Source organism: Pocillopora verrucosa, chromosome 11 (assembly GCF_036669915.1).
Source record: "Pocillopora verrucosa isolate sample1 chromosome 11, ASM3666991v2, whole genome shotgun sequence".
Lineage (NCBI taxonomy): Eukaryota > Metazoa > Cnidaria > Anthozoa > Scleractinia > Pocilloporidae > Pocillopora > Pocillopora verrucosa.
In genome coordinates, this window is record NC_089322.1 from 14,355,459 (window position 1) to 14,382,982 (window position 27,524).

The 27,524-nt window shown below is 37.9% G+C and overlaps 2 protein-coding genes across 8 annotated transcripts; one reads left to right on the plus strand and one right to left on the minus strand.

Moving 5' to 3' along the window:
- Positions 1-870: 870 nt before the first annotated feature.
- On the minus strand, positions 871-14,115 carry LOC131794546 (uncharacterized). Of its 5 annotated transcripts, XM_066174334.1 has the most exons (12): positions 13,883-14,115; positions 13,038-13,167; positions 7,543-7,599; positions 6,861-7,245; positions 6,200-6,263; positions 5,705-5,774; positions 5,103-5,281; positions 4,242-4,388; positions 3,880-3,969; positions 3,275-3,389; positions 2,744-3,007; positions 930-2,155 (listed from the first exon to the last, which is right to left on the minus strand). In XM_066174334.1, exons 4-7 carry the CDS (start codon positions 7,135-7,137, stop codon positions 5,234-5,236), a joined length of 459 nt encoding a protein of 152 aa, XP_066030431.1. In that variant the 5' UTR covers positions 7,138-7,245; positions 7,543-7,599; positions 13,038-13,167; positions 13,883-14,115; the 3' UTR covers positions 930-2,155; positions 2,744-3,007; positions 3,275-3,389; positions 3,880-3,969; positions 4,242-4,388; positions 5,103-5,233. The 5 variants fall into 5 exon arrangements, 4 of the variants coding, with proteins under 4 accessions (XP_066030434.1, XP_066030432.1, XP_066030433.1 ...); XM_066174335.1 differs by lacking the exons at positions 13,038-13,167; positions 13,883-14,115 and having other exon boundaries at positions 872-2,155; positions 2,744-2,910; positions 7,543-8,117; XM_066174337.1 differs by lacking the exons at positions 2,744-3,007; positions 13,038-13,167; positions 13,883-14,115 and having other exon boundaries at positions 871-2,155; positions 7,543-8,117.
- On the plus strand, positions 8,381-26,769 carry LOC131794544 (tumor necrosis factor receptor superfamily member 16). Of its 3 annotated transcripts, none has more exons than XM_059112064.2 (7): positions 8,381-8,540; positions 19,126-19,307; positions 19,724-20,142; positions 20,371-20,763; positions 21,873-21,938; positions 22,676-22,756; positions 25,845-26,769. In XM_059112064.2, exons 1-7 carry the CDS (start codon positions 8,475-8,477, stop codon positions 26,285-26,287), a joined length of 1,650 nt encoding a protein of 549 aa, XP_058968047.2. In that variant the 5' UTR covers positions 8,381-8,474; the 3' UTR covers positions 26,288-26,769. The 3 variants fall into 3 exon arrangements, with proteins under 3 accessions (XP_058968047.2, XP_058968049.2, XP_058968048.2); XM_059112066.2 differs by lacking the exon at positions 8,381-8,540 and adding an exon at positions 17,057-17,356; XM_059112065.2 differs by lacking the exon at positions 8,381-8,540 and adding an exon at positions 17,058-17,368.
- The last annotated feature ends 755 nt before the right edge of the window (positions 26,770-27,524 follow it).

Genomic DNA, 27,524 nt, shown 5'->3' on the forward strand with positions numbered 1-27,524 from the left:
CCGTTCCTTTTTCCTTTCACCATAGGTAAATGTAATTTGATTTATTCTACATGTGTAAAAGTAGTTTTTGTGCGTATTTGTCGCGTATCATACGGTTCTCAAGGACAAACGCAATCGCTGTTTTTCAGTATGTAGTTTGAGACCGGTTTTCGAGAAGGTCAAATTTGATGTAGGTCGTAGTTTGAATCCTTTCAAAGATTTGGATGGCCGCTTTGATCCTTCCTTAACAGCTCTGACCAAACGCTTTCAAACGCTCTCCAACGGTACATGTGTTTCTCACAGTTTAAGTGCTAGTGTTTGAGACCGATTATGGCCGAGAAAAGGCCTATTGTTGCGCCACACAGCGTTTGGGAAAAGTACGTTTTTTCTTGGGGGGGCTGTGGAATTTTGATATTATCTTCCGAAAAAAGTGTTGGTCCTCCCTTGCGTTTTAACGAAAAAAACTCCTGACCCCCCACCTTTAGTGACTGACAAAAGTGTGACCCTCCCCTCACTACTACATGGTATGTTCCATGCCGTAGAAACCTCAGAACATTTCGCTTGTGAATGTAAAATGTTTGAATATAAATATATCCTGAGCTCCTGATATATCTCGATATTGAATGTGTGCGAGCTGAAACAAGAGAATACGAACAATCAGTCTGGTATATTTGCTGAAGTCTCGATATGGACGGAAAAAGGACACAAGTACAAGTCCTCCGAGAAAACTATGTGCCATGGCATAATGTACATGTAGTAGTGTAACCTAGAACCTTTAATAAAACACCAAATGAAATCAAAGTAGGTGAAAATAAAAAATTATTCTGTAAGGAAAATGGAAAGAAATGTTACAAAAATCCTCATTAAAAAAATTCTGGAAAAGGTGTGTGACCCTCTCATTGAATAACAGAGGTATGACCCTCCCCTTTTGGTGCTAACTTTCATTGTTAACCCTCCCCTCTGAGGGCCCAGCCCCCCCTCCCCTCCTCCTCAAGAAAAAACGTACCTTCCCTTACTATTGTGTTGTAAATCTACTTTCCAAAGTAAAAGCAAATTAACTAACACGAGCGTTGTATGGTAAATTTATTATCTTGATCACTGAATGAAGGATAGTTGAATTAGAGAAGGAGTCACTTGACCTATGAATAACTCTACAATACACACGGTGACACGCCGCATAAGCCGGAAGTTATTAAAATATCTTTTAATGTCTTTCGTTTGCGATGTGATAATAAGGGTTAGTTTTAAGGTGTCATTTCCCCATCTGTATGCTCTTGAGGTTTAGAAAAGCCGAGTGGGATCGTGTTACAGAAGGTAATATTTTCATATGTGCGCGCTATTTTTTTGTTTACAAGTATACTGTCTCTCCCGCAGAAAATATCGCTAGAGGTAGGTTTCTCAAAACCTTACTCTGGGTATTCTCACTTTTTTAAGCATATTTGAAACTCTGTACGTTTTTAATTAACGTTGAGCGTGACGAATTTGGTCTTGGGAGGCGTAAGGCTTTTCCTTTCGCGAATCCCGTATTTACGCCTTAGAGAATATGACACGAAAAAATAGTTCGTGTATTAGAGAAGGTCGCTGTCTCTTTGTAATACGTTTCCAAGTCAAAGGTCGATTCCCCGTTATATAACTCGCGAATTTGATATTATTCACAAAGCCATCGGCTGTGAGATGAATAGATTCTTGGGCAAGGCTGCAGTTTCGATTCTTTCTGAATCTCCTCAGCTGCTTCCTAATAACGAATTTGTCACGGAGGAATGACAGGAGTCGCGTAGGCCCGCAAACACTATTTAACTTTCGAAGAAACGGCAACAGACAGTGAATCACCATTACATTCCACGTTTATTCACGCTATCTTGCTACCAACAGAGATGTTCACTGGACCGCGACAGGATGTAAATGACTCGTTTTTCGTTTTACGCCCATGATGAAACGTAATCAGAGTGCGCACACCGGTCAGCATTAGATTCCATCCACCAAAATCACCTCGGTCGAGAGGGACTGAGATGGAATATTTAATAGCTCGTAAATCATAACCAAAGATTCTCGGAAATCCGCGAAGTGACATAGCCGAACATCCGAAGCTGCAAATCCAAAAAAGCACATCTCACTTTCTCGGATGAACGCTCTGCAGCTTTTGTATCGCCTTCATCCAAGTTAGAGCACTGGATGTCTACAACAAGGAAAAAAAGTGAGTCAGAAAGACAAACACAGTGTCAATTCCAGGAATTTACCCCAAAAACTGATCCCCACTTTAGGTTTACGCCGTATATTGTGAATGATCTTCTAGCGTATTGAAAGTTCTGTGGACTGATACCCAATGGAAATGAACAAGCTAACAAAAGACCAAGTGCTAACTGAATACGATAAGTTGAAAATTTTGCTGCAATGTGTCAACAAAGAGCAGCTTTTAGTGTAGAGCCTTTTCGTTGGTTTCAATTTTGTTCTGACTTCACGGGTAAACTACGGAACAGCACCAAAACGTTGCCATCTATCAAAGCTTCAGTGCAGTTTTCTGGTTGATTGTAGTCGCACATTGTGGTTTTTAACGAGTCTGCATAAAAAATAAGGAGGGGAAAAGAAGTGTGTTTCCTTTTAAAAGGTCAACACGCTCTGATATTGGCACAAAGTAGATGATTACTGTCACTTTTAATTAAAAACGTTAACTATACTAATGAATGGCTGACTAAAATCATATTTTCGGAAATTTGATGGTTTTCCAAGAGTTCTAACCCCCTTGCTTTCCCATGTTGTACATCACCTGAGAAATCGAGAAGAAGTAATCTCGAACAGAATAATTTCCCCCTAGCCACCTTCGTCAGAAGAAGTACCTTCCCATCTTTGAATCAGCACATCTTGACAGTATCTGGTTGTACATATGCTGACCATACATCTGCTTAGCAACCCTACACAGGTTTTGGTGTTTTTCTGTTAAATTTACAATTTTCACACCGACAACTTTGAGAAAAAACTCTTCTTCTTCCTTCGATACAGCAACTTTCCTAGACTTCTGGGAATTCTCTTTCTAAGAATACTGGAAATTAATGACAAATTAACGAAAAACTGGAAAGCCTTCCAACAAGTTCTTTTTTCTGCTCTTCTTAAGAATGATGAATTTGATAAACCTTTGTATTAAAAACAAGGATGTTTACATATATGCATATTTACATATATTAATTATATGCTTCAATGCACAAATTCGTGAACAGATTTTATTGGAAAAACAGTAAAGCTACATCACGGCCAGTAAGTATTAAAATATTTCTCAAAAGGCGGTTCTCAGATATCTCACCTTGGGCGGCATGGAAGATCTCCTTCTGCCAGACAGTTAATACATCAACTGGAATGTGGAGTTCTTTCAAATGCTCAAATAATTCCTCTTTGACATTGGAAAGCTGAATCTTTGTCTGTGTGAATAAAGTTTAATAATTCAATCACAGCCCTCTTAAACTAACAATACAAACAAAAATATCCTGATGGATGATGCTGTTCTTATTTCCTGTCTTCATATATGATAATGATAATGATGATGATGATAATGAGCATCATCATCATCATCATCACTGATCATCTAAGGTCCATGATTTGGACTTGGTGCTTCAGAGACTAAACAAGCAAGCCAATAATTCACTTTCCTATGCTGATGATGATAATTATAACAATAATGATAATAATGATAACAAAACAACAACAACAACTCAATATTTGTCTATTCAATCTATTCACGAAATAAATAACATATTAAAAGTTACAAGTTATAGAAGTGCTAAAAACAAGACCATTTATAATGGTAATACAAATAATACAGTATCACACAAGTTAAAATATGCAACTAGGTTATGAGCTAACAGACGGTTAAAGTGCTTTTTATTGATATCTATGAGATTCTGAGCCTACCTTAGAATATCGCTTAACCGGGAGAGGGGAAGCTTTTCAATTTTTTTCCTGTCCCACTGGAGGGCATGCTCTGTTAGCAACTCTTCTCACCTTGAGAAGCAAGTAAACAAATAAGAAATTCAGTTCCAGTTACCAGTTGCAAGCTTTGCACCATGTGAACTATGCTTACTTGTATATATTGCACTACTCTCTTTCTACATTGTGAATAGTCCCAGTACTATAGATGGGTAAATAGGTGTCCCTAATTAGCTCACATAACTCAACACGTTGACATGTCGATACAGTTTTAATTTATTTTCTTTTTTCTTAACTGTGGAAGAACTAAGCTTATTTCCCAAAGCAGTATGTACACTGATGCTTACCAGGCACTTTCATCCTTAAAACAAATTGCCCTCCAGAATATGCTTACTCAGGTACCAAGCCATGAAAAATGACAATTAATTTTATTTGCTCCACCTCCTCACCAGTGGTTGCTGAAGCACAGGCTGCCATCTGCCACCCCAGATAACCTACAAACAATCATAATTATTTAATTTTGTAGCTGCAGTTGAACATTACCCAGTATTCCGCAAAATGAAGATCCTTTTCCATTGTTTGATAAAAACATATGATGCAGAAAGACAGTATATTATTTATGCACACAGCAACAATAAGCATGAGGCAGAAAAGCAACACACAAAAAAGGGGGAAAAAATATTTCTCAGCTATGGTTTGCCTCATTATTCATTGTTGTGAGGCACACTGTACCTACAAAGACCATGAATGTGCTTTAGCATGCATAGCAGACAAAGCTGCTTCATGTTCTCCACTGACTGCTTGTCATGTTTTTTCAGCCAAGGCCAATACATGCAGATGATGTCATACAAAAGGAACTGTACCCTTTTAGATATACAATAAGCTGTCTGCAAGTAATGGGCATAGCCAGATATCTCCCCATTCATCATGCCAGCCTCTTATTATCTATTATGAAAGTTGTAGCATCAAAATCAAACAGACTCCAGGGAACTATGAATGAGATGAACACTACAGAAAAGCCAAACTCAATCACAGTATTTTACAAGCCAGGATATTTTAAGGTCCTAAAGATTACAAGGAACCTAATTGTATAAAGTTTTTAATCATCTTAGGAAACAAGGAAATTTAACACACCAGGAGAGAACTGGAACCCTAAATAAATAAAATAATTAAAAAAATAAATATATATATAAGTTTATAGTACTAACATTCCAGCTGATTTGAAACAATACAATTTCATATTCCCATCCACATGAACTGAGTGCTGGCTCTCTTCACAGGGTGGGCACTTCATCCAGTCCATGAGGCAAATTTCATCTAGCTTATACTGGCAAAACTTTCATTCCTTAAAGGCAGTGCCAAATGTTTTGCAGTTTATTGTTCCAATCTAGAAGTTAATTGTTACAAAATCAAAAATTTAATTGTGAGTGCACAACAGACAGTCTAATAAAAATACCAAGCATGGAAACAAAGAACTCGAGACATATGGTAGACCAATTTAGAGAATATTTTGATCTAATAATGTGTTATGCTGTGTTGAGTCCATAAAACTGATGAAAATAGACAAATATGCTGTGCAGGTCCAAGGTGTGCATCAACCTTCTTCCTTCCTTAACTTATTGCGAGAGGGACCTCAGTTACCAGTAATGACTTCTCAAATTATTCATAAGATTAAAGTAAGAAATATAACTCTAATAAATGTAAACACATACCCAGTTCCCAAAATTTCAAAGTACCTCAACCTAATAATATTTGATAAACATAACCTATCATTGTCATATAAAATTTCAAACAGTCTAGGTGTACATACCCTTCTTTTCAAAAGACCTATCTGAAGACCCTGGACTTTCCTTCTGGAAAAGGTCCCAGTGCAAAACCACCTCAGGATCAAACACATAACTCATACTAATACTTCCTGGAACCCAGATTATGTGACAACTAGTGGGTCATAAGTTGGCAGGTCTTTCTCACAGTGGAGGCATTGGAACAATACATGACCAACATCAAACTGTCCTATTTACTTGAGAAAAGGTAATAAGTACAGAGTTTTGAGTTCCATTCCAAGGTCCTCTTTCAATTAAATACTATGACCTGGTTTATAAATTAAGGGCCCTAGCAAAGAATGTACATGTAACTGAACATAACAGTTGCACAGAACATTATGCTGTGGTTTCAGTTAAGTTTTGGGATTAAATTTGGTAACAGACAAAAATATAAATTTAACTGGTTCAAAAAATAGTGAAACAAAAAGAATTTGAACCACAAGAGAAACACTTACAACAAATTACACAGCATAATATCTTACCTCTGAAAGTAACTACTATACATCTGTTTTGTTCCCAACTGTTTGGATATTGCTGCAGCTACACCTAGGGCATGTCAATGAAAACTGAGACAATGGAAACAAATGCTCTGAAATGCCACATGTAGTGCTTAACAACTAAGACATAACAATTAATAGCATTCTCCCATTTTAAAACATAAAGGAAGAGTTTAGCCAAAGAAAAAGAAAATGGAATCTCCAGTGTTGCAAAGATTGGATAGCAATCTTTCATATAGAATGGTAAGGAAATGATGAAATACTTGTATCTCCTAAGCCATCAGGGCCGTGTTGTTCAAAGCTGGGTTGACATAACCTAGGGTTAGTCTTAAATTTGAATTGATATGTAAAAGCTTAAAAAAGCAAATTAAGGTTTATTCATTCTGTGTACAACTTGATGATTGGGTGCTTGAAGAATAAGAAAGAAAATTATCCAAGAAAAAGAAACTTAGATTAAGCAGATCATGATGTTATATTATTTTATAACTAAACAATAGTCGTAACTTAGTTTTTAACATTAAAATTTCCACCTAAATGCAAGAGCACAGAAATAGTTAGCCACACAAGGAAATGGATCAATTACACGATTCTTACCATAGCTGACGGGATATAACAATGACCTCCAAAATTCATTTATATTACATACCTACAAAAATCCACTCTCCATCACTATCAGTGGATACACTTGGGGGAATTGGACTTGGAAAACCACTCTTCACAGCATCACAATTGTGAAATGGGTGGAAGTTGTGAACCGACTGGTTACAAAGTCCACACAATCTTGTGTGCAAGTGGCAATCAAGACAATGTATGACAGCTGGATCCTTTCTGTATTTCATGCAGCTAGTGTCACTTATACAGCTTTTTTCATCCAGAAATGATGGTGTTGAACAAGCTCTCTTGAAATGCTGCCCAGCTTTCATTTAATGTAGTGGTTCGGTGCCACCAATTCTGCTTTGGCAGCTTTGATGTCCTCTAATCTTCGATCAGCACATCGGTTGCTTGCAGAAAGTCAGCCAAATTACGAGTAACTGAAACAAAAAATTATGCTTATTTAAGTCTATTTACCCTTAACTCCAAGATCTCATTGAGTAATTCTCCCTACAGTCTGCCTTAAAATACTTATGATTTCAATTTAGGGATTTTGGTATTGGATCAACTTGTAGTCCCCTAATTGAGTTGTTATCTTTATTCTCCTCACTTGTATGCTTGATTTGGTGTTGATATTGAAAGGAGAAATTCCGTCTTGGTCACTCATGAGAGTTAAAGGGTTAAGAACATGTCTTTGAACTTCAAAACTGTTTAGAGTGAAACTGATATGCACACACCTGTTTGAGTTGACAATAACGCTTCTTCGAAAGATGGGGATGACGAGTATTCAGTACCTGAAAAGGAAAAATTGAATTTCCTAAACTGTGAAGATTCAATTAATACTAAACTGCTGACACAAGAGGGGATACAAAAATGGGCACTGAAACTGTCAAGCTTCTGCAAGCAAACGCAAAATTTGTTATGTTTCAAATTACATGTAAAATGTATGACACCTGGCACACTGGCATCGGCGATATCGTCCTCGGGATCGTCCACAAGCGCGAGCTCTGTGCTTGTTGAGGACAAGTGCTTCAAACGGAAGCACTATTACGGAAGTGCTTCAAAAGAGCCAATATGATATCTAAGCTATATTAGAGAGAACCCCGGAATCGAAGTAGTAAATCAAGAGGCATATTTTTAATTTAGTTCTGATGAATGTTCTAAATAAAGTAAGACATCCACATCTAATTAATGTTCTAAACAAAGTAAAACGTCCACATCTAATTAATGTTCTAAATAAATAAAATGTCCACATGTTTCACTGTACTCGATTCCACCTAATGCTTGCTGCCTGAACAAAACCAGGCGCCCATATGATGGGCTCTTGACAAAACTAGTTACCAGTACTATAGAGGGCTTGAGCAGATTATGCACATAAGGTAATTTAATGGTGTGTAGCAACTATCGATACGAGACTTCGATGTGCATGTTGGGATAGGGGGTTTCCCCGTTTCAAATGTGGTGGTGGTGGGGCGCAGGAAGCGCAGGAAGCGCAGGAAGGGGGAAACCCCTATCCCAACATGCACATCGAAGGAAAGTCCGATTAAATCTGAAGGCGAACGAACGTTTCGGTACTCTTGCGAGGAGCACATACAGACGCACATTCGGCGGATTGATACTCGTCTACGTCTTCTTTTTAACTTTTTGCGGCTGTCCGAGAGGAATCAACATGTTAGGACCGAGGTGTGAATACATCATTATAGTGCTTCTACTCGTGTCAGTTACGGCATCGTCGGTAAGTGGAAACTGTCTTTAGTTACGTTGAATATTTCTTGTTTTGGAAAGTAGGAGTTGTGGGTGTTTCATTGTGAACTACTGAAAGGCATGGAAACTTTGTTATCGGGCGGTAATTAACGATTGGTTAATTCATTGCCGTTTTTTAATTGAAGGCCTGAAAGCGTTGTTGGGTTGATGGTATTTTAATCTTGTTCTACAATGTTTGTATCCCGTTCCCATCGATGTTCATTTTATTCGCACTAACGTAATTGGCAAGCATCGATGCGCACTTATCAATTCCTCTGGGACGGCGTGTGACAAGTGGGTGTCAAGTAATTCGGTGTAATCGAAGCGATACAATCCCAGTCTTTTAATAATAATAATAATAATAATAATAACGAATTTTTATACAGGATTGAAAAACCCATCAGTGTGTAACACTGTTGTCCTTGGGGTCCTGTCAAAAATAATAAATAAATAAATAAAATAAAATTTAACAAGATATAATCATTGATCTTAAGGTATAATCATTGATCTTAAGGTTCGCCGTTCTCTAAATTTGTTTGCTCTCTTTAAAATGAAAAGTTTGTAAAAGCTTTCGTGTATTAAACAGCAGATATATCCGAGATCACTTCAAATTGTTTTAAGACATCGCTATTCTTCTTTGTCATAAGTGACCTCTACTCAGACAAGCCAGGTCATAATTAACATGCAATTTTGCGAGAACGGAAATACCATGACGAAAAGAATTTCTACAAATGAGGCTGAGGCGGATCTGAGATCCACTTGGCAATTATTAACTTCGCGCCAAAGAACTACCGAGGTGTTGCAGATGAATTTTCAGTAATTACTTTTTTGGCACTTTTTGGCGTTGCATTGCATGGCGAGAGTAACCCAAAACCTTAAAGCAGACCCTTCTTGAATCTTGTTCTACAATGTTTGTATCCCGTTCCCATCGATGTTCATTTTATTCGCACTAACGCAATTGGCAAGCATCGATACGCACTTATCAATTCCTCTGGGACGGCGTGTGACAAGTGGGTGTCAAGTAATTCGGTGTAATCGAAGCGATACAATCCCAGTCTTTGACCGTTCTCTAAATTTGTTTGCTCTCTTTAAAATGAAAAGTTTGTAAAAGCTTTCGGGTATTAAACAGCAGATATATCCGAGATCACTTCAAATTGTTTTAAGACATCGCTATTCTTCTTTGTCATAAGTGACCTCTGCTCAGACAAGCTTGGTCATAATTAACATGCAATTTTGCGAGACTGAAATACTTCAAATCCCTCCATGTTTGATTCCTCTCCAAGTGAGTCATAGTTTTTTTATTTGAGTTTATCCTTTTTTGTTTGATCGATATTGAGTTTATCCTTTTTTGTTTGATCGATATTGAGTTTATCCTTTTTTGTTTGATCGATATTGAGTTTATCCTTTTTTGTTTGATCGATATTGAGTTTATCCTTTTTTGTTTGATCGATATTTATTCTAATCGGCCACTTACTTAAGGTAAATATTACTGGTAAAGATGAAACAGCATCGCTGTTCAAAATAATAATAATAATAAAAATTATCATCGCTGATAAAACACGTATCCAGCGGCAATGGAACGTTCCTGTTCAGAAGGTTCAAGGAGCAGCTGAACAATTAATGGCTTCGCAAGTTCGTTCTAAATCTTAGTAAATTTCTTCGCGTCCTCTGCAAAACATCAACCTGAAATGACCAAACTTTGCGTCGTCTGGCGAACATGAACGACCACGGCTAATTTTTCAGTTCGACGCTATGTTCTATATTTAGTTCGAGGGGAACCTTCTCAACTTCTTTGTAGAGATCAGCTGATGTCTAGGAATGTTCAGCGAACACATCATGTAGCTTTCGCTTTCAATCCGTTTGTACCGTTACAAGATGCCATCACGATCACAATCACGTTAAAGAACTGTTATGCAAACCAAAACAGCTGCACGAAAGTAAAACTCTCTCCCAAAATGTCAAAGCACGTGCAATCCCCTGGATATCGCCACGCGACATGTAACTTAACGTAAAACCGGAAAATGGATCTAAAACGGAAATGAACTAAAACAGAAAAGATACGGTAGCCACACCTCATGCCGCCGCGAGGCTTTAAACATTGGCTTGAATTACTTAAGCAAATTGACGTGCTGCACATGGAATGTGCAGCCAGCTTATTACCTAAGAGTATCGCTAGATTCTTAAGTAAAATATTTATTTTTTAACTGACGTTGTCCACTGCGCGCCGCCGTTATTTCTCATTAACTCCCTAATGACTTTCCGATGCGGGTGCCGACATCAAGATCACGCGAAGCAGATAAAATATGTAATCAGAAGCTTTCCAATTCATTGAGTCCTCTTGTTAATTTCATTTCGTATTCGCTTTGCGCAAATATTGCTGGAATTTTTTCCGAACAAAGTCTGATAACAAAAGTTAAGCACTGTAATATCACTTCCGTTTTTATTTAGCTGGTTTGTTTGTTTGTTTGTTTGTTTGCTCCTTTGTGCATTTGACGAGAGTACATGGTTTCTTGAGCTCCTATCTGTCCACGGAATTTATATTTTTTACTTCAGAAAAGTGTTTTGTGCATATTTTTTTCAAGTGGAATTTCTCACCCAGTTGCTCAGTAATTGGGTTAGGTTGGTCAAATCAAATGTAATTTTCAATTCTATCATATAACAATGGACTCAAGAGAGGTTAAAAAAAAGGTAGCGACTGATTGCAATCGATTTAAGTGAGAAATGTTGATTAGGGTCCAGTTAGTGTGAAAGACATGCATATCCGCGAACAATATCAACCACATTTTGGTTGGGTTTTGTGAGCAATTGCAAAAGGGCAGTTGAGTGCATGACAACCGATTTTTCTAAGAGGCGCCGTTTTGGCAAATGACAACATTTTAATTAACAAAGTGCTGTCATGATCCCGATAACAAATAGAAGATTAATCGTTCTGATTCACACTAAAAGCGCGTAAGATACGTTTCCTAAAAGCTACTCAAGAATTTTCAAGCAATTTCCGGTAGCAATTTCCGAGGGGGCAATAGCATGAAAAAATCTTTTTTTTGATTACCAGCTGAGAACAGTCAAAAGCGCGCCAAAGTAACATTCGACGGTGCTGAGTAAGCATTTCTTCATAGGAAAACTCGTCTGAAGATGTGGAAAAACGCCTGCTTAACTCTGTAGAATGCTATCTTACTGTACTTTTGCCGTTTCTGCTTGATAATTAAGAACAATTTTATCAAAACATCGACACCTGGGGAAAACAATCGCAAACAGGTTGAACATTCTTGAACAAGGTTCTGAAACGGATCTTACGCATTTCCTTTTCCTGTTCCCTTGTTTTTTTTTTGTTTGTTTTTAATCTTTTTTCTGTCATGTTGTCAAATAATTTAATAATCTGGTCAGCTGATTTATTGTTTTTGGTTTTTTTTTCCCCTGCTAGGACTATTTCTGTTTGAAAACACGCAAAGCATTTTTCTAAGTTCCTTAAAATATGCGGTCTTTACTTCTGCTTGAATCACTACACAGTAGAAATAATTATAAAACAAATAGATTTTGAAATTAAGTTTGACCGATGAGAGTTTCCAAATCATGACACGGCGATGCCATGCTATTTATGGCATTTTTAACAATGAATTTGCAATAAGGAGCGGATAGTAAGGTCGCCGGCACCAAACAAACATTGAGAAGTTATCATAACAAAAAAAGATTGCTCAGTCAATTTTTATTTAATTGATAAATGTTACCGGTGGGAACATTAACACCTTGGAATGGTCACAGTTAAACGATTAATATGAACCCAATAAAAGAACGATTCTTAGTTCACGTGAACTGTCCGTACAGGATGTTTCTTTCCCCAAACTTAGTCAAGTACTGCAAATTAAAGGCGTCCTGTTTGACACCATTAATCAGCCTGGCTCTCTGTTGGCACGTGCAAATTTGTACGAAATAATTCTCAAAATGCAGACGTTAATCGGACTAAAAAATCATATCGGTGCTTGGTTGATATACCATTGAGGTCACCGATTACCTCAAACTCGCCGGTAGATCTCTATCTCTCATTCATCGACATCTTAAAAACAACGCAAATCCATGTGTTTGCTCAATTGCGCTCGTGTTAGAGATCATTTGCATAATTCAGAAAATTGACCAAGTTTTTCCTTTCTCCTTTTGATCGTTCAAACTTCGTTCGTTTATCTTTTACGTCGAGTATTTTAGGTTTTCATAACAACTGAACGGAGAACAGATACCGAGTTGTCCTAAAATGTTGCTAAAACGTGTCGGTAGCAACGCTTGCGCGCTCGCGTGACTTACCAAGTAAACAAAGGTGATCGGAAGGCGCCTTCCCGATAATTTACGTTGAAAGATCAGCTCATGAACCCCGCACAGTGTGGAGAATATCAAAATTAAAGAATAAAATTTGGCACTCTGATCATTGCAGAAATATCGTGTCGCTTAAAAAGACACATAAACAAGTTACAGTGTTATATTTACAAAACAACACGCTTACACTCTGAAAGAATTCGTGCACTTTCTCCAGAGATTTGGTACACGAAACGCGGTGAACGAGCCCTCCTTTCCATCACTATTGATGTTACGCTGTTATTGACCACAACGTAGTGGCTGCGGGTATTTCAGCCCTGATTTGGAAAAAATGAAACAGTTATTGGTATGCTCTAAACATCGGAACGCCTGGAAAAACAATGGAAATGTACTAAATGTACTAAAAGTATCTTTTAGCATCCAGGGAAATGTAACGCAGTGAAAGGAAACTGAGTGTTCAACGCCATTTGTCGTTACAGCTGCCACCAGCTTGTTATTAAACTGACTAAAATTTATCAGGAAGGCATTCACTTTTTTTTTTTAATTGCGAAACTCGAGGATTTTAAAACTTTGAAAAGACGTACGATGAATCCTGGCAACTGGAGTTTGAGTCCATCGGCTAACTATGCCGGTTGATCTCATAAGCAGATCAAACACCGATGAAATTTGACAGCTTTGAAATTCTAAGCGGTGCAAAAGTCGAGACAAAAATATGTCAGGACACAAATTGTAATGACACCCTTTGATTTTTGCAAGAGAATTCTGGTTTTGTCTACTTGTGCAGATAGCCCAGATAGGCACTTACGAACAAATTAAATAAATAGTAGCCTTCAATCTCGAGAAATTGCAAACATGTTACTCATGTAATCCGACTACAACTTTAATTCCGAAAACTTCGAAAACATCTCTAGTCAGTCTGGCGTTCTTTCGCTACCTTACATTTTCCCTTGTGCTCTTAGTGGCAGCAAGTACTCTTACCATATTTCCAACGTTTCCTAGAGTGTTCGAATGTTTAGAACACACCATACATACCTGTATTATATTTTACATATCGAGACCAAAATGACCGGAACTCGATTCGTCGTCTCGGCATTCCGGGAGAGAGATATATCAGATACATATCAGATATCGGGTATATAAGCCGAAGTTTCCATATTTCGTCTGTGAACTAACTAAATACATCTTGTAACTTGTAGCAAGATAGAATTGCGTGAGCTGTATTATTACATTCACTTCGCCCTGGACAAAATCTATGAAATTTACACTTTCGATCTGATCACTGTCCACACGGGTGGTCTTGCCAAAAATAATTTTTGGCTTGTGGGGACGCAAAAAAAAAAAAAAAGAATTGAAGAACAACTAGACTATATTTGAAACATGTATCCTAAACTCTTTTCATGGGGCAAAAAATAAAATACAACTTTTATTCCGACGAAGTCGAGAGGACCGCTCTTAGTGAGAGTGGCGCTTAAATACTACGCAGTAGTCGGTAGTATGTAGTAGCAAGCTGAAGGCCAGCCATGAACCGAAACAGGTATTTTCATAAAACCCCTTAAACTAATGCTATGAGGCGAAATGAGATACATCATGGCGCCAAGTTGTTAAAAAATCGTTTCACTGAGTTTGAAAAGGTTTACATCTAGATTTGTTCGCAATTGGTAATTAATGACTAATGACCAATTATCATGGATTTCAACTAACAGGAAATGTTTGAGCCGGCTATTTATAGCGTTTGGCAAAAAGTGGCTTCGTGTCAAACATTACCTAATTTGGTCTTGAAAGATGATTGTGTGTCCGAGGAAACCTTCATATGGTGTAACACCAACGCACCCCAGAAAATTGACACATAATTAGAGTTTATTGCCCCCGCAGGGTTTTTGGCCCCAGAGGGCCAAAAACCCGAGGAGGCACCTTAGGACTCCCCGTGTAATATAGAGGAAGACTGGAGAAGAGAGAATGTGATTATTTTCGGTAGATCATAACCAGAAAAAATCTCGATTTGATCGCTTGCACGGCCGCAAGGTATTAACGTTTTTCCCGCAAATGGTCATGGGCTGCCAGTAAAAAGATACGCGCGCGAGGACTTTTAGGATCGGCGTCTTTGACACGAGATTTGTCCTAGTATAGAGGAAGACTGGAGAAGAGAGAATGTGGGCCCTCTTAAGGTATAATTTTGTGTCTAATAACTATATAACAATAAATTGTTCTTCAATGCTGTCTATAAATTGTTCTCCAATGCCACCTATAACATTCCAATGTTAAAACTCACCCAAGTCCCTACATTCTGCTTCTTCTTGATCGTGGAGAACAAACAAATCCTAAGTTAAACCACACAGCAAAAAAAAAAAAAAACCCCAAGCACTTCCCAAAACTACATTTTGTACACTTGTAGTATTTTGAGATCCAAAATTACTAACACCAAAGTACTGAGCCGCAATTCCGTAACAGCATAACAGAAAAATTACACAACTGTAAACAACAAGCCCAACTCAAAAAAAAAAAAAAGAAAATGGTACTCTAGGGCGGGGACAGCTCTAGTGAGAACTATAACTAGTGTTTAAAAAAATATAACAACGCTTTCATTTTCGAGAGGGAAAATCCCGTATCCCAGCATGCAACTCGATACGGACCCTTTATAAACGAGAGCCTCCAAATAAGCGGTCCTTTTAATATTATCTCGTGTGCGACGGACATCACTCTTCTACCCCACCGGCAACTTGTCGTGTTTTTGTGAAACTTGAAAATCGTCTTAACTAGTAGAAAAGCAGGATGTTGGGAATTACGTGTTTTGCTCTTCTTTCAACTTTAGCATCTGCAGTAAGTACCCAACATTCAAATTGATTTTGTCTTTTCCTACGCTAAATGACCGTGAGTTACCTTGCACATAACAATCGACTGGAATGTCGCGACGCAGTTTCACTTAAAATGTGGGTCTGTGGGCATCTTAGCATCCTAAGTATTTATCAGCATTTTATTTTAGGTGTTTATCCTGTCATTTTCTTTGGTATCGCATTTAAAAAGCGCATACTTGGTCACGTATTCATCCCACACACGTTTCATTGTTGCAAATTGAGAAATGGTGCTGCCTATCTAATTTGAACAGTCACGTGATGGGGTAGACGCCATTTTCAAATTCCCCATAGTTTTCTGTGGCAAGAATTGCTAATTCTCAGCAAGTTTCATTGATTAACGAGTGATTTCTTTCTCATGATAATTTCATGGAGTTGAAAGTTCTTACCGCGCATTAGGGGTCCATGGCCACGTTGGCGACTAATTAATTAGAAGAAAACATTACGTGCGATAGTCTTGTTCATTTTACGTTTATTATCTTTAAGCAATGGCGTTGCAGCCTTAATTTTCAAACTCCAAGGTGCCTGATTTCTAAGCTACGATTAGCGCCTACATCTTCTAGAGTTGTATCCCACAAGACCTTGAAGCTTAACGAAGCAATGCTTTTAGTCACGCGTTTATTTGTGTCCAGGGTGCCACAGTTCTTTAAAACAGCTTTCTTTGTTGAAATTCGCCTAATCTCTTAATGATATTTAACCGAACTTCCCGTTACATTTGTACTCAAATTAGCACTCAAAAGACAAGTACAAGATGAATTCTTTGTTGCTTAAACAAGTATAAGGCAATTTTTAACATTCGCAAACTTGTTTGTTCCCTCGCCGTTGTTGACCTAATTGTTGAACTGATTTCATTGTAAATATGGCCAAAAACGGGTTGCTATTGACTGAAATCTCAAATCTCTCCAACACAGGAAAATATGTTCCCTTCCTGCTTTTCTCTAGAAATATAAGTTTTGATTCAGTTCACTCTTTAATTAGTCTGACCTCCCCTCGAGGTAGGTTATCAAAACAAAGACTTGCGCCGGATATTTGCTATGACGAGTAATCGCACGAAATCTTCGTTAAGTTGCCGGGAGAGTTTGAAATTTCTTCTTTTTTTTTTCACTATTTTTCTTCGATTTTGTCCATTTCAAAACCGGGTTTTCGTACACGAAGTTGAACAGAGATTAGTTTAGTGAGCAAAAATAAAATGCTTCATAAGCACAAATGTAAATTAGATTAAACTGAACAGTGGACTGTATACTAAAGTTAACGTATGCAACCCTGTCAATTAGACCATTAAATGATAGCCTAATTTGAAATGTTATATGAGAGATGATAATATCTTGTTTTTATCAAACAAACTGGTTAGTTTGTAGTGAGGAGTTTGCGTAAATAGCGTTCAAGAATTTAAATCACAGTGAGTTTTAGGAAACTAGCTTTTGACAAGCTTTTATTTGCAGACAATGACAATCACAATGCGGCAAAAGGGTCATCTGCATGATGCAGGTCATTCAAAACGGATGTAGTTATACAATTATAGAATTACAATTACTCTACGTGGCATCAATGAGTAACACACCTCTCGAAGTTTGTGACTCTTGAAAATTGAATAACGCTAAACTCTTCGTAGTTATCACACTCTGCAACGATGCTTTTGATGCTTCTTCTCCTAACGGTGAGAGCAACGGTGAGTCATTTTATTTACATGTTGATCTCTCAGTATTTCAAAAATATATATATTTAACTTTGGTTCGCTCATACGATCAGGTTTAGCGGAATTCTGGCCGAACAAAACGATTCATACCATCATTGTTCGTGGTTTAGCAATCCCTGATAGGGATACTTGAGACATATCTTAATGATACTCTTAATGCTAGGAGAGTCATTTCACCAAGAATTTCATTCTAAAGATCGAGTAAATTTCAATATTAATGCTATGCACGTGGCTTGTGTCAGCGCGGCTTTTGCTGAAGTGCGCACACAACCGGTAACAGCAGCGAAAACCGATGTAAAGCCGGCTCGAAGCGGCGAAAACTGGAGTAAAGTATCGTATTCAGACTTCATTTCAGTGTTGTATCCATGATTGCAGCGAAAAAACACATATTGCTCGTGTTAGAGCAACATGTGCTGACGTCTGCAAATTCTTTACCCCGATCAGTGAGCCTTTGATATTCTACATATGCCGCAAATAGCAATTGATTTAAAGAAATTACTTTATTATCGACAGATATGAGCGAAAAAGAAACAGCTAAGCGAGTTCTTAGCCTTAAAGTTCAAGTTTTACTTGCATTTCAGATCGTTAAAATTTTTAATAATATATTTCCGGAATTTGTAAAATTTGCACCATCTCGTAAGCGATTGGCTGTTTGATGAGTAACTTAAGTATTCAATACCAGAAGTAAACCGTAAAATGCCAGCGTACCTTGACATAAATCGGAAATGAAAGATGACGTTCAACCAATAGGAGTAAGTTTATACGATACCTTAATGGTTGTATTGTAATCTTGAGATCCAGTGAAGGGAATATATAATCAACAAGAAAACAATGTAAAATATCGACTGGCATGATATTTTACTTTTCTAATACTTTGAAAAATTCTTTCACGACAGTTAAATATATATATATTGAAGAAATGTAAAATGGTTTCCGTGTTTACATAGCCTGATGTTAACACGCGGGAGGTTGGGAAAACACGAGATAAGCGTAGGAAACCACGACGCGAAGCGGAGTGGTTTCCAGCTTATCGAGTGTTCTCCCAACCTCCCATGTTTATCTCCTAGAATCCATTTCAGAAGTATTCTGATTAGCAAGTTTTTGTACATTAAGTGGCCTATTATGATAAAAATTAGCATTTTTTATCGTTTTTTTTTCATTAAAACCCTATTATGTGGAACCTTAATTAATTAGGCAGTCAACTTGTCTACCGTCTACCTTCTATCGTCTACCATCTACCGTCTCTCGTCTGTGCTTTAGCACATACCATTTTTTTAACCTTCTTTTTCACTTTTCCAATCAATCCAATAAAAGTGATTAACAAGCAAATATTTTGTTATCGAAACAAACACATAACACATAGCAACTGTTTCAATTTATTGACAGCAAAAAAAACAAGAAAGGCTTTTCAAGGACACATGACGCATAACCTTAGATAAGATAGTATTTGTTTGGCATCCGATTAAGTAGCTCGTTAGTTCATCAACATCATCATTATCACTATTACTATGATTATAATTATAGTTATTGATAATATTAACAACATTATTTTTAAATTCGCCGATTATGTAAACGATTTATGAAAGCATTTATTTCGTCATCTATTCATCTTTCAATTCATTAGTGTATTCATTTATATAAAAACTTATCTATTTCTTCACTGAAATCAATTTTTAATTTTATTTCGTTTTACTTTCTTTTCTTTTATTTATCTATTTTTTTTTTCTAAGTACGCGGCCGGTGATTGCCCAGATAATTATTACTGGAATGGAACACAATGCAGCGCATGCTCAGGCTGCCCCGTTGGGTTTGGTTTGAGGGAACCTTGCTCAAAAATCAAAAACACCGAATGTCAAGAATGCTATCCTGGCTATGATTACTCGAATAGCACAGGAATGGAGGAGTGCATAAAGTAAGTTGGTGTTATGTCATGTTTCGCTTTATAATATTGAACACAACCTTGCACTCTTAATCTTGCTAAATAACCTGTCAAACACTTCATCCACCTTTTCCTTCTTTGTCTCAAGTGTTCTTGCATATTTTCTAATTTCGTTTCATCTACGTTGTTTCCTTTAAACTTAACTTATCATGCTATAATGGTAAATGCACAATCTTTCCCTATGGGCGAATGATTGTTCACAGCTTCTCTCTTTTGCGAACGTGACACAAGGCGAAAAGGATGCAAAGATAGACTTTCGACAAGCCTTTTGGTAAACTTTTTCAATCAAACCTTCTTTAATTGATTAGTTTTTATTCAAAGTAAATTGACTTCATTATGATATTTAAGCTTTCCACCTTAAAGGTACTGTTTTCCTCCCTTTATGGAAGGTGTGATACATACTCCAACTGTTTACCCGGACGATCTAAAAAGATAACAAATTGTACGATATATTCTGGACACACTTGCGACGGATGTGAAGAAGGATATTATCACCACCGAGGCGTTGGCTGTGATAAGTGTTCACCTAAATGTGATGCTATGACTGAGGACGAAATACAGGCATGCACAACTAGGCATGACCGCCGTTGTGTACCAAAACGAGAGTTGCCTAAAACTCCTCCTGTCTTTAGTAATGGGAAGAAGGTCGGGTGTGAAGAAGGATACTATTACCGCCAAGACGTTGGCTGTGAGAAGTGTTCACCTAAATGTAATGCTACGACTGAAGACGAAATACAGGCATGCACAACTAATCATAACCGCCATTGTGCACCAAAACGAGAGCTGTCTAAAACTCCTCCTGTCTTCAGTAAGTTAATTCACTTCCATTTGCTTCGATATTTGGTAATTAAGACAACTTTAGAATGATGGATTGGAAATGTTTCTCCTTCAGATGATAATCCATTTTTTAAATTTGTGTGCTTAGCTCAGTTCTTGCAATTTTTGGTGCTAACTGAATGAGTTGTTTATTTGGATCTAAGCTTTCATATTTTGTTTATTTTGATTGATTTTTGTTCGCTTTATTTTTCGTTTTGAGGTAATGACTCAAAAGTTAGAGGTAATTCTAGCAGAACTGCCAATGAGGAAAAAAGCAAGATACCACAAATTGATCCTGGGTCGGTAGAATCTAAAACAGCTTGGCCACGAGAGGAAAATTCAATCGTTACCAATCTGTGGTTTTGGTTTCCACTCACGGTGATCGCACTATTACTAGTCACAGTCCCGATAAGGCGTTATAAGAGAAGAAGTCGAGTAAATCGTCCACCTCAACCAGAGGGCGATGTCGATACAGATAACACAGAGGAGAACATCGTATTGCGCGAGCAAACGACTCCGTTGATATCTGAAGGTGGTGTGGATGCTCATGACACGAGGGAAACTGTCTCTTCAGCTGAGCCACGAGTTCCTTTGAGGCCAAGGCATGAGTTAGGTGAGCTTGTGTCGCTTGTTCTCGTTTTTTCTTTTAAGGGTCGTTTTTGTATACAACACATAATTTCTTAAGTGCAGATTTTTTTTATCTTGCTTGTCAGGTACTTTGCACTATGTATTTCTATATATTTAATACTTAAGGTAGTTAGTTAATAGGCCGTTTTTATAGGGATACCCTCATTGATCTCCCTCTCCTGTACTGTATGATTTTTTTTTTTTTTAATTAATATAAATACTTATTCGGCGCAAATATCTATATGAATATATTCAGATGCGCCTTACAAGTCTCTTCCACCCATCCCACCCCAGGGGAGGACATCCACCACACAGTAATCTCGTGCGTGGGTAATTAACGTCTCCTACCCCAACCCTGCAGGAGACGGGGCCTACGGTTTTACGTCCTATCCGAGAAGACGAATAATAATTTTCAATATATTTGCATTCGAATAGTGTATTATTAAAAGATGTCTCCGCTACCAAGTTGCACACTGAAATGTAATTAAAATGACGATGAAAGAACGTAAAATCTTTAAAAAGTGCGAGTTACTTACTTCGTACCCGATTTTAAAAAGACTGCGAGACTACTTTTGTCAACAGTAATTGGTGAAAGTTAAATTCCTGCGACTTTATTAAAGTTTTGATGAAGAAGGTTTGTGAAAAAGAATAACAGTAGGAGTCCGTAGTAGGACTAATGTCTTTAAGAATTCTTTTTTTGTTCGAATCTGTCGCCTGTGGAATGAACTACCTCTTAGTATAAGAGAGTCAAATACCCTGTCGATCTTTCGTAAGAATTTGATGGCCTTTTATCATGACAAGTTTAATGTAGAATTTTTAATTTTACACTGTACTTAACTAAATCATTAGTCTATTTATAACAATTTTATTGATGAGCGTTCATGTCGCATGTCTTTTATAACTTTTATAGTGACTTTTTAGATAATTTTATTACTTAATTAATTCTGTAGATGTAATGATAGATGGCTTATTTTTAAGGAGTCATGTATTCTGTTTTAAGCATACCTCAGATTTGTCATTCTACTTGTAAATCTGAAACTTGATTAAAAATTAAACAAACAGGACCTCCAATCTGTTTTGTTGTTGAATTTTCAGAGATAAATTCAGGCAGGGTGGATTTAGAAGCTCCAAAACCTTCTTCAGAAGAAGTCAGCAGACAAGGTTTGTCTCAACAGTTCAACACGTAATTCTGTGATATGTGTGATATCGTATGTAAGTTGTCATTGCGTATACGCAAAATCGCAAATACAGTAGTTTCTTTCATTTTGTGGTGTTGCAAGCGGAATGTACGATTTGCAAGTAACAGTTTCCATGTCATCGATCTTAAGTTGCAACTGTCGTGGGCAGTCGTAGGATAAGTTTGATTCACTCAGTGTGCATCTGCCACAACCCCCCTCCCCTTTCCCAGAAACCTAGTTCCGCCTCAGAATTTTATGTCATAATCAACACTGTCACAAAATTCTCGAACATGATTGGTTATCACCAGCCTGATTTGAGCACTAATAGGACAGTGTACGCGTCATGCTTGTAATTGGACGGTGAAATAGGACAATTAAATGGACACTAATCTCTTCATGCCTGTGTAAGTGGACAGAACGCGTCATGTGTGTGCGCTGTCTCGGATTTCGCCGTTTTAACTATTGTTTTCTATTTTTTTAATGAAAACGTATGATCGATGTCAAGTTTCTTTCTCAAATTTTGTCATAGTTTTGATTAATTAGTAACAGAACTTCATGTTGTCCAATTCTGTCTGTAATCATACTCGTGATTAACAAATCAATCAATGATTTATCAATCACTCGTATGATTACAGACCGAATCGGACTCCACACGGTCCTTTTAACATTATTAATCACCATAGTTCTTTCGTTACTTTCCGTTTATCATTTTAATTCTAGGCTTAGATCGTCCGATCAAAGATTTAGCGATTAAAGAAAAGAAGCAAATCAAGAATGACCTGAGTGGCAAAGATATTGAAGGTAGGCAGAAGCTCACTCTCGTGAGTGACTAAGAGAGAATTTCTCCTTACCATATCAATACAACATCAAGCATAGAAGTGATGAGAACAAAGAAAAATATCAATTCAGGGATTATTAGTTGATCCAATGCCAAATTCTCCAAATTGACCTAATGAGAATTGAATGGCAGACAGTTGGGAGAATTACTAAAGAGATCTTGGGAGTTAAAGGATAAGCCGATATCCGTGTTTTAAAATTTTGGCATTTTCTTAGGAGTAAATCATCACTACTTAAACAAGTTGTGTACAGTGGTGCACGTAGTTTTTCCTTAGAGCTCTAAAACTGCAGCTATTAAAGTGCCAATGACACCCATTTTTTTTACCCAAATATTTAGCTCATCATATGTACAAACCAATTCCAATGGAAGAAAAATTTCAAAAAACCTAAAACTCGGTCTTTTCGGGTCCTAAAGCGCTCTTATTCAGTCTAACAGTGTCCCACGGGTAACAAATTAGCGGCTGATGACGTAGAAAACTTTGAAAACTCTCAGTTGACACTCGCAAACTCTCACATCTCTTGTAATATTGTATCAGTCAGCGTTAAAATACTCTTGAAATAATGTCCGATAGCGATGTATACCTATCCGGCTTCAGCAAGCTCTACTGAGAGTTGTGATACATCCTCCTCAAGAAGTAGAGAAGAAATGAAGTTGTGAGTACGGCTCAGCCCTACAATGGAGAACCACGCTGCATCAAACGAAGACGGTTCTCACCTGCGGTGTTTAGGTCAAGATTAGAATTAAAAATTCCCTTTTCTGAATGTTCAGTTTGCTGCGTTTGTGTTTTGTTTTCTCTGGCGAAATCTATGTTAAGAATGGGTAGCTGTGTTCGCTTCTGTTGCCAAAACATTTTATTCCTTCGTACTATGTGTGGCGAACTGAAGGTTCCCCTCGTTCGGTGCTCTAGAGTTTCGTTGCTGTAGAGAAATTCCCTTGATAAGCCAAAAGCTAACTTTTTACGAAAGAATCAGCTGTATCACTTGGCATAGTTATTTTTCACCGAGAGGCCATCGGGCAGTTTCACTGCAAGTTGTTCCTTTCCTCAGAGAATGCAAAGGCAGAGGCTATCGTCGCGAGGTTACCGGTTACCTCGCCACCAGGGAGACTCGCCACCAGCGAACTCGCCACCAAGGAACGATCTCGCCACCAACGTACTCGCCACCAAGCGAAGTCTTCTCGCCACCAACCACCAATAAAGAGATAAACTAGAATAAAGTAGTCGAGGAGAGTAGGATGTTCGAACGAGCACAATTCAAATGCTTGCTACCTGTGATAAAGAATAACATACAAAATATGAGTGTGTAGAAAATTTGCGTATTTTACTCCAACCTTTACTCCTGTGGTCACATCAAATATTTTCGAGTGGCTTCTACTATCTATTTTCTAAGATAATTACAAAGTAAAGTGTGAAACAAGAAATTTCTTCTGATTGGCGGTTCGTATATACTAGAAAACCCCATGCCGTAATTTATTTGAACGAACTTCAAAAAAAGTTTAAAAAAATATATTAACTGCACCTGCTTCACGCGAGACTGGATCTGGGTGGAAGCAAGGACACCAAATTCACCGAGGTGGTTGTAGCCATGCATTCCCGCGAAGAATGCACCATCCCGCTGAATAACGGATGCTTTACACCTGTGGTCTTTTCGGCGTACGGTGCACTGCCAGTCGATGGTTCCGTTTGGTCGTCTTTTGCGGATGTTGAAGGTGTAACCAGTGTTGGTCACCAGCTTCGTGTTCCCTCTTATGGTTCCCTCCAGGACAAGATGGTAAGTCGTCTCGATTGAGTACAGACAAGCGAACAAACTTATCAGCCGAACATCCTACTCTCCTCGACTAATCTCTTTATTGGTGGTTGGTGGCGAGAAGACTTCGCTTGGTGGCGAGTACGTTGGTGGCAAGATCGTTCCTTGGTGGCGAGTTCGCTGGTGGCGAGTCTGCTTGGTGGCGAGGTAACTGGATACCCGTCGCGATCGTCGAGCTGGTCAAACCAAACGGAAAAAGAGTGAGTTTATTATTTAATTTTTTTGATCTTGAATAGGGATTTTAATAGGGCAAAACTTCTTGAGTTTACGTGCCGCATTGCCATTTGACGCTCAAAGGAGATACCTGACATCAGTATGAGAAATTAATATTTCGTACGCATCGACTTTCACACGGCACTTAGATTCGCTACCATCTAATTTACCAACACTCGGATTGAACAATGACAAAATAAATTAGTGTCACAAGTTTGTCTCTTATTGAATCTAGCGGTGTTCGACTATCGCGGAAAAGGTTCAAAAACGACACTTCTCCAGACATTAAACTAAATTATTGCCCATTTTCCCTTGGTCAAAAGAAACATCCGACGGGATGCCAGTTCGTATGCATTAACGATAAGCATGTTTGAATTAAAAATATACTTTAGTACGCACTGGAACGTACAGTATCATCCATTTTTACTAGTACGTTAAGGATGATGTTTTCACTCAGTTTTGTTGGGAGGTCCAAATCCGCGGAGGGGGGTTCATATCCGCTAGCGGATTTGGACCGGGGGTCCAAATCTTGTGGGGTCCAAATCCACTGGGACACCAGTACGGAGTATACGACCGATGGCATTGAAGAGTCAAATCTCCTCGATGTCGACGATCGAAACGGGTCCATTTTAGCCATACGGCTACATCCTATCGAAAGTAATGCATAGAAATAGCCGGTATATGTGTATTATTCTTGTAGCTAACATCATTTGGCGCTCTGGCCATGCAATACGTTCATCCTTTCTCCCAGATTTCTGCTTTTTCCACCACAGTTGCCGACGTGTCTTCACATTTTTCTACGTCACAGCTACGTAACATGATCGTTTTGGCCGCACGCTTATTGGGAACACTTTTTGGCCGTTAAATCTTACTTTCAATGCACAAAAAATGGTCAGAAAGAACTCGCTTGGCGCTAAGGTTGATTATGTCTAATTTTCAATACAGCTATAAACCAGAAAATGCAAAAAAAACCGTGTCATAGGCACTTTAAGAGGTTTCATTCAAACAGTTTTCCGTATTGTTCTTAATTTAGGTTATTTTTACTGGCAAAGTGTTGCGGAAGAACTTGGTTTCAAAGATGAGTCCAGAGGATGGGAAGGTGCGCAAAATCCAATTGAAAACCTTCTCAAGGCATTTGGCGAAAAAGAAGGGAGCACCATCAGAGGATTGATAGAAGCTACCAGGAGAGCTGGGCTGACGCACTGTGCTAGTCAATGGGAACGTAAATTTGATACGACTCCAAGAAAAGATACAACTGATTCTGCCCATACAGCTCTGCTACTGAATGAAATGAATGATAATTCCACTTCTGTTGACATACCTCCAGATCCGGGTAAAGGGAATGGTGCAACTGAATCGGTTTATAAAACACCAGGTAAAGGTGAAATAAATGATAAGGCTGATTCTGTTATTAATATACCCGAGAACACGGTAGAAGAAACTGATGCAAATTATATTGCTGATACAGCTGTATGAACGGCACACCTGCATAAATGAGTAATTTTGTGTTGGACACATACCCATAGCCGTGTTTTATTAGTTATTTTCTAATCAGAAACTGAGTTCCACGTTGCCAGGTGTCTGTTCTGTTGGTAACAGATCACGCTTTAGGTCAAAATGCTGTAACAACCAAAATAGAAGACAAATTGCTCGAAGACCACAAAGGTATCTATTTTATAATAGCATTCCGAGTTAAATACTCCTCCATGACTGGCTGTTACCGACCGTACAGACACGCGGCAGAAGTCATAGAAATATTGTGTACTTTGTTTTGTCCGTATTGGAGTTCTGTTTTCATTTATTTATTTTTTTTTTTATGATTAATTGTTTTGATTATTGCGAAAGTCAGTCTCAGCAATGAGCGGGCGAAGGCTTCTAAAAAGTTAAGCAAAATAAATTTACTTCCTTGAGAATAGTGTCGAACCGCAGCATGGCTTTATTGCCCCAGAGAGGAAGAAGGGAGGGTAAGGGGGTGGGGGGGGGGGTAAGATGGGGGTGAGGTGAGACCGGGGTGGGGTAAGGTGGGGGTAAGGTAAAAGTCACCTAAGTTTTCCAGAAGTTTGAATCGAATTGATAGCTGTTATGACTTTCTTTCACAAATAGTTCTTTTCACAAATAGTTCCATTTAGTTAAATTATTAACTAACTGACAAATACGATAATTTATGCTGCAATTTTAATTTGACAGCCTCACAACAATTGGAAATTTACGATAATTTATGGAAATATTGAGCGACGTACTTTAACAAATAATTCCATTTGAGAAATTATGCACAAATTTCAAGTTATTTACTGACTGACAAATGCGATAATTTATGCTGCAATTTTAAGTTAACAGCCTCGCAACAATTGGAAATTTACGATAATTTATGGAAATATTGAGCGACGTATCTTTAACAAATAATTCCATTTAAGAAATTATGCGCAAATTTCAAGTTATTTACCGACTGACGAATGCGATAATTTATGCTGCAATTTTAATTTAACAGCGTCACGACAAATGGAAATTTTAAAATAATTTATGAAAATGTCGAGCGACGGCAGCAAAAAGTGTTTGTACATTATTCCTTTTTAAAAAACTTGATGAGAAAAATTTGCTTTTTCGATACTAGAGAAGCATTTATTGTTATCTGTGTGCTATCAGAAATTGTCTTCTTTTTTTTTTTTGGTTTGTTATTGTTGTTTTTTACCTTATCTGCTGCTAATGTTTTATT